We start from the raw sequence: 11,378 nt of genomic DNA, 5'->3' as shown, positions 1-11,378 counted from the left end.
TTGTTTTTGGTTTTTTAGCTCTATCATTTTGTATTTTCTATAATTACTTTATTCTTATGATTTCAAAGATTGTAACCATTTTGTACATTATTGATTAATGAATGAATCCTCGGCCAAACCTTCAATTTCTAAAAAAAGGTGTCATTCAAAAAAATATAAATATAAATATAAATTTGGTTAGAAAATCAATGTTTGTTTTATATATATATATATATATTAGAATGGGTTTTCGGGTCAGGTTCAAGTCCAATTCAAAATTTACATGCGTTCAATTGATCTGACATGAATCTTTCCAATTTAGACAAAGAGGTTAGAAATCTAGGCTCGGACCTAACCTACTAATTATTTGCGGATTTGTGAGTTAACCCAAAGGAGTCCAAATTCAAGCCGAATCCAACCATTTGTAAAACAGATCAATCCCAACCTAATTTTTTTTTTGTGCCAAATAAAAATCAAAATTTTGGATAGACATCATATATATATATCAGTTCTTCTCATTCGTGTAAACCAGTTAAATCGGTGTAGATCGTGGGATGGGAAGATTTCTCTCAAGTGCCGCTCGCCGACGCTGTCTCCTATCTGCTCCATTTAATATTCTAAGGCTATTTCCAACGCCGCAGCTCCACGGAGTATTGCGATCGCTGGAAACACTAGCTTATGAGGAGATCCGGGTCTCCGAGCGGCCCGTTAATTCCACAGCTTTCGTTCTTCATGGGCTTCTCGGATCGACTAGAAACTGGAGGACCTTCTCAAGAAGTCTTGCCTCTGAACTTCAGAAAACTTCTCCTTCTAATGGTAAGCCTTCCATTTTTTAAGAAGTTTTGAGATTTATTATAAACTTTTGAGAGGTGTAGCCTTTATTCTGTTATTTTAAAAAGTTTTGGATTTTTTATCCATACTTTTGCATAAACCTTTTGGCTTCTGCTTTAAGTGGTTGTGCCTTGATGTTTTTCTTTTTTTAATTTACTCAGGGCATGTTTATAAGTTTATTTGTCGATCAAATTTACGAAACGTCGTTTGTTTGCTATTTTTTTAATTATGATTGTTTTCTTCGTCTCTAGTTCGTTGCATTATTTTCTTCTCTTCGAGGAAATAGGTTTGGTTGTTCTTGATTTATTGTTTGGTTACCACCTCCGTGCTGTAGATTTCACCATGTGATTTTTTTCATCCAAGGAATTTAAATTGAAATATTTTATGCTTTCCCACATGGTCAAATGCTTTCCCACATGGTCAAGAATTTTGATATCCTTTTAATAACATTCGTGTTTTTTATGCTGCAGAATGGAGGATGGTTCTTGCTGATTTAAGAAATCATGGAAGATCGTCTGGAATTAGAGGGCTTGATCCTCCCCATGATATGGCAAATGCAGCAAGGGATCTAGCTAATCTGGTGAAGTCTCACGAATGGGAGTGGCCAGATGTTGTCATCGGACACTCCATGGGTGGAAAAGTTGCCCTAGACTTTGCAGCTAGTTGTGCTCTTGGGAACTACGGGGAAAATGCTGTTTTGCCGAAACAGGTACTTCGCACCACTTGCTATTGGTTGTATCTGCTCGTTTGATGTTAATCTTTTTTCAGTAATCATATCTGTGATTTGTGTAAACTTCATGCATATGACCTGCATTAGATTTGAAATCAAAAAGGAAAATTGTGTGCAATGACTTTACGATCTCAATGCTGTGCATTATTATTATTATTTTTTGTTGATCTTCGACTGATCTTTAGCCCCACACCCTCCCACTCTATCTTCCCAAATCCTAAATAAACCTTTTGCCAATATTAAAAGCCCTAGAACCTGAGCCCACAACATCCCACAACCTACAAAAGAGTTCCAACAAGTTATCCACACATTGGCTAATACTTGAAATCCAGAAAACCTTAAACCTAGTCAAGTAAACCTCACATAGAGCTCTCCCTAAAACATCACAAGTTATATACATCAATCTCCATTTAAAGATCCTCCCATCACCCACCATCATTAGGTCCTCTAACTTTCTCTTGTTTATGCAACTAGCCAAAGTTTACTTTGCTCCAACATGAGGGCCTAGTGCTAGCATAGAATTATATTATAATAGTAGGCTCTTTGTATTTGAAGTGTGGTGGTGTATGTTATCTGGGTAGGCAATATTTTTTAGGAGTGTAACTAAAATTTATTTAGGAGAATGGCAAATGCGTAGAAGATTTTTCGATATTCATGAAAGATAGGTTAATTTACCATATTCATGAATATGAAAAATAAAATTTTATATTCTTTAATACGGTAGATTAATTCATATATACTATTATATATAAATAAATATATGTATGTATGTATGTACATACATACATATGTATGTACATACATACATACATATATACATATAGTTAAATATTATTATTTTTAAATTAAAAATTAATTAATATTTAATTAAATTTAAAGAAATGTATGTATGCTTAAATATCTAAAAATATTTATTATAAGTTTTAATAAATGAAAGACTTTGAAAAAATATAATTAGATATATATACATAAAGTTAAATAATTAATTGATTTAAATTTATTAAAAAAAAATTTAATGTAGTGGGACGAAGGCTTGATGTTGTCGTTGTTGTTGTAAATGAATAATTTAAATATTGTTATGTTTAAATTAAAAATTATTTAAAATTTAATAAATTATTGAAAAATACACTTAATTGATTAATCTATAATTTGTTAAATTTAATCTATTTTTACTTAAAACCAAACAAAGTGATTTTGATTGATGTGATAAGTCATTTGTGATGGAAGTCTACTTTTTTATATCTAGGCAAGCTTTATTAATGGTAGTGTTTGATAGATATTGTAACCTTAAAAGTGGAATCCAATGCAGCTGGTTATGGTTAGCCAAATTTCTTAGGACAATATACCCTGTTTATTGCTGAAATTATTATTTTTTGCTCTAACATTACTATTTAAATCCTCTTTTACTATTTTAATATTGACACATTAGGATCTTATTGAAGAGTATGTCATGATTATGCATAAATTTAATCTAACATTAAGTTTATTCAAGTGCAATTGCTATGAAGCATGAAGGCATCACAGTTAGCTTTCATTTATGTTCAGGCATCACAGTTAGCTTTCATTTATGTTCTTTCTATTTTACTAAAATTTGTCTTATTTGTTCTTGAGTTTATCCTATCTAACAACCACGAGTTATATTTTTAAGAAAACTAGTGAATTATCGTATAACCCATTGTTGACAGATACAACAACTTGCCAATGGGTAAAAGGTGACAGATCATCGAACCCTAGAATAAAAATACTGGTGCATTCCAATGATGCATTCCATTGTTGTATGTATTTTGAACATCTGAACGTGATCAACTACTAATGACACTACACAGGAAGATAATGAATACACATTGTGACTATGCAGGAGCATTTTTAATCGGTTATGGTTGGAAAATAGTACAAGAAAGATTTATAGGGGCTGATTTTCATGCTTTTGGGATGAATTTTCTGTAAGGAAGATATCATGAGCTAACATGCCCTCAATAGTAACTGCAATGTCGTGAAGTTAATGACATTAATTCTAACATCATAAGATATTAAAAGTGGAACAGCCACGATGCTAGTTCATATTGAACTTGCATGATAAGTTGGAAGATTTTTTTTAATCAGTATTGATTGACAAGAAATTCTACACTAGTTTGAATGATATATTTGTTGCTGCCCAACTCAGTCACAATTGCAAATCTGCATGCATAGGTTACTATAGAGAATAAGTGAGGAAGTGAAAAGGCAGTAGACAATGTGCTAGTTCTAATTATATTAATGTTATTTAATATTTCTCTGTAGTGTGTATGTGAATTATTATTGTTGGTCATCTGTTATAGTTGTGATGTATTTTTTATTCTTGCTTCTCTTAAATAGGTTTTTTATTTCTTTTCAGTTGTTTGTTTCATTCTACTGTAATATATATCTTATTTCAACTTTAATTATGTAATCTTTGATTTCTTATAGCAACGATTTTTCGGTGCATGATAAATTTCTAATAAACTTGTGTTTAATACAATACAGAAATTCCAATTATATTTTATTTGAAACATACATCGGAGTTGTGCACTTAGAATAATGTTACATTTCTTATGTTTGATACAATGCATTATTGTGCATTCCAATGATTCATTCCATTGTTGTACGCATCTTTGGACATCAGAACGTGATCAACTACTTATGACACTGCATGCGAAGACAATTAAAACACATTGTGACTATGTAGGAGCATTTCTAACCAGCTCTGGTTGAAAAAAAGTACAAGAAAGATTTATAGAGGCTAATTTGCATGCTATTGGGCTGAATTTTTTTCAAACAAGATATCATCAGCTAACATGCCCCAACAGTAAACTGCAATATTGTGAAGTCAACAACATTAATTTTAATATCATAACATATGAAGAGTAAAGCAACCATGACGACACTTTTATATTGAACTTGTATGATAAGTTGGAAAAAAAAAAAAATTTAACCGGTATTGATTGACAAGAAATTCAACACTAGTTTTACTAATATATTCGTTGTTGCTCAATTCAGACACAATTGTAAACCTGCATGCACAATTTACTACTGAGAAGAAGTAAGGAAGCGAGGAGACAATAGACAATATGCTAGTTCTGATTATATTGATATTATTTAATATTTCTCTGTATTGTGTATGTGAATTATTATTGTTGGCCATGTGTTATAGTTTTATCTTTTATTTCTTGCTTTTCTTTTGTAAGTTTCTTATTTCTTTTCAATTGTGTGTTTCCTTCTATTGTTATATATATCTTATTTCAACTTCAATTATGTAATCTCTGATTTCTTGTTGTAATGTGATAGGAAATACTTGAGTTCGCAAGTAATCCTATTGGATCTACTTGAGTTCACAAGCAACCCTAATACAAATTTGATCAAAACAGCGATAATAACTAAGATCGTGAAGAAACGAACAAGAAAACCAAAGAGAACTTTATTGAAAACTCAAAACAAAGAAAAATAAGCAAAGATACAAGCGATCCTCTATTCGAGAGGAGGATCGTTCTCTACAAATCTCTAGACGCGATGTCTAGAGCCCCCCAAACTCCAAGAGACTCCAAGAGAACACCAATCTAAACATGCTCTTTCCCTTCCCCCCTCATCTCTATTTAAAGGCCTCCCCCACCGCCCCCTCTACCTTTCTAAATACAAATAATAATTTAAATATTCCCTATCTTCCATATTTATATTTAATTTAGAAAATAAATTCCTATTGTTCTCCAATATGGCAAGCAAGAGGCGGTGGACCCTCTTAGGAGGCAAGGAGAGGCGGTTTGCACCACCTTTGGTATACCCGACCCACTTGGGTCGATTCGGGTTGGGCCCAGGTCGAAGGAACCAATCTATCAATACTGCCTTCCCAAAGAACCACCTTGTCCTCAAGGTGGAAGGAAGAAAATTGTTGTTTTATTTGTTCATAAGGTTCCCATGTTGCCTCGTAATCTGGAAGCTCATTCCACTTGATTAATACCTCTTTTACTCCTCCCTCACCCGGCGTACCCCTTGTAACTCATATGGTTCCATACTTACTTCTAGATCTTTTGTTAAAGTGATGGGTAATTCAGAGCCAATGGAACAATCTCTGATAGCTCTTTTTAATTGAGATACATGAAATACTGGGTGTATAGTAGCCGTTGATGGTAGCTTTAGTCGATAGGCCACTGCACCTATTTTCTCTCGGACTTCATACGGCCCAAAATACCTTGGGGAGAGCTTCTCATTCCTCCTGTTAGCCATCGTCTTCTGTCGATATGGTCGAAGCTTTAGGAAGACCTTCTCCCCTACTTCGAACTGGACATCCTTCTTATGTCAATCAGCTTGTTGCTTCATAATCTGTTGAGCTCTTAGAAGGTGTCCCTTAAGTTTCTCTAACACCCTGTCTCTTTCCTCCAAGTATTCTTCTACTGACAAAACTGGTGTGCTGTTACTCCCACAGGGTACCAAGTGGGGAGGTTCCCTTCCGTACAACATTTTTAAAGGGGTTATCTGAGAAGCCGAATGATAAGAGGTGTTGTACCAATATGCCGCCCATGACAGTCATTTAGCCCATAACTTAGGTTTTCTGATACAAAGCACCTTAGATAGGTCTCAAAGCTTATGTTTACTACTTATGTCTGACCATCTGTTTGTGGGTGGTAGGCAGTATTCCTTTTTAGAACTGTTCTTTGTAATCTGAACAATTCCCTCCAAAAATGGCTAAGGAATACTTTATCTCTATCTGAGACTATGGCCTATGGTATTCCATGTAATCTGACTATTTCCCTGATGAAAGAGGAATGAAGTGTGCTTGCTGAGTTTGTCCACCACTACCATGATGACTGTGAATCCTTCGGATCGGGGTAGACCATCTATAAAATCCATGGACACTTCCTCCCATACCTTGTTTGGAAGTGCCAAGAGTTATAGTAGTCCTCCTGGAGCCATTGCTAGATACTTGTTTCGCTGACATATCTCACATTTGGCTACCATGTCTTCCACATCTTTGTGCATCCCCTTCCAATATAATTCAGCGGCTAATCTTCGATATGTCTTATGTACTTCTGAGTGTCCTCCCACCGCATTTCCATGGAATTCTTGTAACATATTTGGAATGTGGATAGAAGACTTTGGCATTGCTAATCTTCCTTGATATAAGAGTCTACCTCCCTCGAGTGAGTATTAGGAGTGGCTGCTTGGGACGTGTGCCAACTCTACCTGGATCTTCCTTAACCCTTCATCCTGTAAACTTTCTTCCTTGAGTGCCTCCCAATCCAACATTAAGCATTGAGATTGTTGTCCCCTGTAATTCCCTCACACATCTTGATAGAGCGTCGACGGCTTTATTTTCCAAACCCGGCCTATATTGGATCCCAAAATCATAGCCAAGGAGTTTGGATAGCCATCTTTGATGTTCTGCAGTCAACATCCTTTGCTCGAGTAAGTATTTTAAACTCCTTTGATCTGTTCTCACGATGAAGTGCCTACCTAAGAGGTAGGGCCGCCATTTTTGGATGGCCAGGATAATGACCATTAGCTCTCTTTCATATACTGACTTTAGCCATGCTCTGGTTGACATTTAGTTGAAATATGCTATTGGCCTGTGGTTTTGCATGAGGACCGCTCCCAAACCATATCAGGATGCATCGGTCTCCACTATAAAAATCTTATTGAAATCTGGAAGAACCAATACTGGGACTGTTGTCATGGCTTCTTTTAGTTTCTCAAAGGCCTTTGTTGCCTCTTTTCCCCACAAGAAGTTGTCATTCTTTAGTTGCTCGGTTAGAGGTTTGGCTATGGTACTGTATCCTTTGACGAACCTCCGGTAGTAGCCTATTCCTTGGTATAGGCCACGTTTACATAGCTTCAATTTTGGTGGGCTCAGCTTTCACCCCCTCTTGAGAGACCACGTGCCCCAGGTACTTTACCTTTGGTTGCGCGAAGCTGTATTTCTTAAGGTTTGCCTTGAGCTGATGTTCTTGAGGTATTCCAAATACTACCTTTTAGTGCTCCGAATGCTCCTCAGTGGTTTGGCTGTTCACAAGTATGTCGTCAAAGAAAACTAGGACAAATTTTTTGAGGTATGGCCTGAATATCCGATTCATTAAGGACTGGAAGGTTGCTGGGGCATTCGTAAGCCCAAATGGCATTACTAAGAATTCTTAATGCCCTTCGTGTGTTCAAAAAGCTATCTTCTTAATATCTTCCTCCTTCATTCGGATTTGATGGTAGCCTGATTTCAAATCCATTTTGGAAAACACCTTGGCTCCATGTAGCTCATCTAGTAATTCGTCGATCACTGGGATGATGAATTTATCTGGTACATTCTCCTTGTTTAACGTCCGATAATCTACACAGAACCTCCATCTCCCATCTTTTTTCTTAACTAACAAAACATGATTAGAAAAAGGACTTACACTAGGCCTTATGATGCCTGCTTCTAACATTTCTTTGATAAGCTTCTCAATTTCGTCTTTCTAAACGTGGGGGTACCGGTAGGGTAGGACGCTGATTGGTGATACCCCTTCCTTTAGAACAATTGCATGGTCTTGATCTCTGGTGGGTGGGAGGCCTTGACGTGGTTGGAAAATTTCCTTGAACTGTTGTATGATGGGCTATATAGCGAGAGGGATTTCTCCTTCTTCCCCCACAATGATCCCTTCCAAGCATTCTAGCTTTACCCAATATCCTCCTCCTGCCTCCTGTATGCTTCTTAGCATGGATTTGAGAGATACTCCAAATCGTGATAGCCCTGCTTCGCCCTAGATTACCCTCCTTCGTCCTTCTACCACTACTTCCATTCTTAGAGCTCCCCAATTGACCTTAGTTTCCCCTAAGGTCTGTAGCCACTTCATTCCTAATATGACGTCGGTGCTTCCCAGTTCTAAAGGGAGAAAATCCTCCTTTACCTGTAGTCCTTGTTTAGTTAGCACTACACCCTTACAAACTCCTCTTCTCATCTCCACCTTTCTCGTACCCAACATTACCCTATAGCTGCCTGTGTCTACTAACCTCATTCCGAGCAGATCCACAATCTGGGTGGATATGAAATTGTGGGTGGCCCCACTATCTATCAATACTACCACATATTTTTCTGCTATTTCTCTTTTCACCTTCATGGTGTGATTTGGTGTAAATCCCACTACTTAATTTAGGAAAACTTCTGCCACATCTAAATGCATCTCCTCTTCTTCCTCCATTTCTAGCCCGCTTCCACCTCCCCCTTCAGTTTCCTTGTCATCACAGACGATGAGAACCTGAAGAGTTCGGTCCTTGCACCTATGCCCTGGCATGTACTTCTCGTCGCGCCTGAAACATAACCCCTTGGCTCTTTTATCTTCTATTTCTTTTTCAGTTAACCTTTTGAAATTTCCCGCAATTTCTCCTCCACTAGCTTTTTCCTTGGATGCTTCCTTCAGACTCCTTGGAGCTGGTCTGTTGGGTGGTAAGACGGTTGTCGTCATCCTATATGATCCCCCTGAGTTGTTTCCCTTAGCTACTCTCTCCATCTTCTTTTGATCTTCTATTTGTTGTGCTAATTCCATGGCTTTTCCCAGGGTTCTTGGTTTCAAGACTCTCCTTGCTGCCCGGATTTCTGGTTTCAGTCCCTTCATCCAGTTTCCTTCCAATACTGTCTCTGAGAGGCGGTCCAATCTGCTTGCTAAGTACTCGAATCTATCTCGATAGTCTATCACAATTCCGTCTTGTGTTAAGGCAAAGAATTGCTCATAGAAGTCTCATTCTCTATCAGTTTGGAAACGTTCAAGTAAGCATTCTTTAAACTCCCTCCAAGTCCGGATGGGTTCCCTTCTGTCTCTCCATTGGTACCATGCTAACGCCTTTTCTTCCAAACATAGTCCTGCTGCTATTACCTTTTCTTCTTCTGTTAGCCCATTGATGGTGAAGTATCGTTCGACCTTGTAAATCCAACCATGGCCGTCCTCTCACTCAAAGACGGGCATCTTTAGTTTCCTTACCTTTGGATCGCCTCGGCATCCACCATAACCTCCAAAGCTATGAGTAAGACGTGCTCCCCAGTTGTCCCGATCTTCCCTCCAGCGATCATACCTGCCTTCTGCATCGGATTCCCTTCTTCCTCGTTCAAATTCAGCATCGTGGTAGTAGAATTCTTCTCTCCTTCCCGGAAATTCAGCCGCCCTTCTGTTGAATTCGGTGCTTATCTCCTCCCTCGAAAGTGATTCTAGAGGAGACATGCCTTCTTCTCCCCCCAAGATCTCAAAAAACTGGTTAGGGTTTCCCTTTCTTCCATGGTCGTCGTTAGTCCTTGCTTCTGATGTTGCCGGCGAGGTCTTTACCTCAAGTAATTTCTTTAACATCTTCTCTATGATTGTGAACTTTCCTTCCATCTTTTCGTTGTTGGTAGAAATCTGATTTTGAAAACCAGAAAATAACAAAGATCGTGAAGAAACGAACAAGAAAACCAAAGAGAACTTTATTAAAAACTCAAAGCAAAGAAACGTAAGCAAAGATACAAGCGTTCCTTTATTCGAGAGGAGGATCATTCACTCAAAATCTCTAGACGCGATTTCTAGAGCCCCCAAACTCCAAGAGACTCAAAGAGAACACCAATCTAAGCATGCTCTTTCCCTTCCCCCCTCATCTCTATTTAAAGGCCTCCCCCACCACCCCCTCTACCTTTCTAAATACAAATAATAATTTAAATATTCCCTACCTTTCATATTTGCATTTAATTTAGAAAATAAATTCCTATTTGTCCCCAATATGGCAAGCAAGAGGCCGTGGACCATCTTAGGCGGCAAAGAGAGGCGGTTTCCACCACCTCTAGTATATCCGACCCACTTGGGTCGGTTCGGCTTGGGCCCAGGTCAGAGGAACCGACCTATCATAATGATATTCCTGCACATGATAAATTTATGATAAACTTATGTTTGATACAATGCAGAAATTCTAGTTTAATTTTTTTTGAAAACATATATGGGAGTTACACACTCAGCATAATGTTATATTTCTTGTATTTAATACAATGCATCATTGTGCGTTTTAATGATGCATTCCATTGTTATACACATCTTTGGACATTAGAACGTGATCAGCTACTTCTGACACTACATGCGAGTATAATGAAAACGCATTGTGACTCTCCAGGAGAATGTTTAATCGACTATAATTGGGAATGACTACAAGAAAGATTTATAGAGGCTAGTTTTCATGCTATTGGCTGAATTTTCTACAACGAAGATATCATGAGCTAACATGCCCCAATAATAAACTGCAATATCATGATGTCAACGATATTAATTCTAAAATCATAAGATATCGAGATTGGAGCAGCCACAACGAGTTCATATTGAACTTGCATGATAAGTTGGAAGAACTTTTTGTTAGCCGATACCTATTGGCAAAAAGTTCAATACTAGTTGATGATCGTGTACAAAATTGTTTTGTACCAATTCACAACATGTTTGTACGCAACAGTTTTTGAACTATTTGTACGTACGAAATTCGATTGTACTGTACGACCGTGTACGCTCAAATTGAAATTTTTAATTTTCTGGACGGTTTTTCGTGTCTTTAGTATAAAAGGTTCACTTAAATTGACGTGAAAAAGTCTAGCCTTCATGATTTTTCAAGGGCAATTGAAAGAGAGTGTGAGAGAGTGTTTGAGAGAGATTTATTGCAAGTGGAGTGAAAGATTCACAAGGTTACTCAAAGGTAAGGATCTCTTTGTAATTTTGGTTATCACTCTTCCTCTTGTCTTTCTAAATTGCTCGTGAAAAAGATCTTTGAAGAAGATCCGGTTCTCTGCCGACGTTTGGAGGTTGTGAACAGACGACGGTTCTCTACCGACACTTGGAGAGTGTGAAAGGATGACGGTTCTCTG

At 37.4% G+C, this 11,378-nt stretch overlaps 1 protein-coding gene across 1 annotated transcript in view; it reads left to right on the top strand.

The window, feature by feature from the left end:
• Positions 1–520: 520 nt before the first annotated feature.
• LOC110101148 (protein ABHD11) overlaps positions 521–11,378 on the top strand; it is a 37,235-nt gene continuing 26,377 nt past the window's right edge. The window contains exons 1-2 of the mRNA XM_020828939.2: positions 521–795; positions 1,281–1,519. Coding sequence (XP_020684598.1) covers positions 534–795; positions 1,281–1,519 — 501 coding nt within the window. The 5' untranslated portion in view covers positions 521–533. The remainder of the gene's footprint in view (positions 796–1,280; positions 1,520–11,378) is intronic.

Source organism: Dendrobium catenatum, unplaced genomic scaffold (genome assembly GCF_001605985.2).
Source record: "Dendrobium catenatum unplaced genomic scaffold, ASM160598v2 fragScaff_scaffold_1617, whole genome shotgun sequence".
NCBI lineage: Eukaryota > Viridiplantae > Streptophyta > Magnoliopsida > Asparagales > Orchidaceae > Dendrobium > Dendrobium catenatum.
This window is presented reverse-complemented; position numbering and strand designations above follow the sequence as displayed.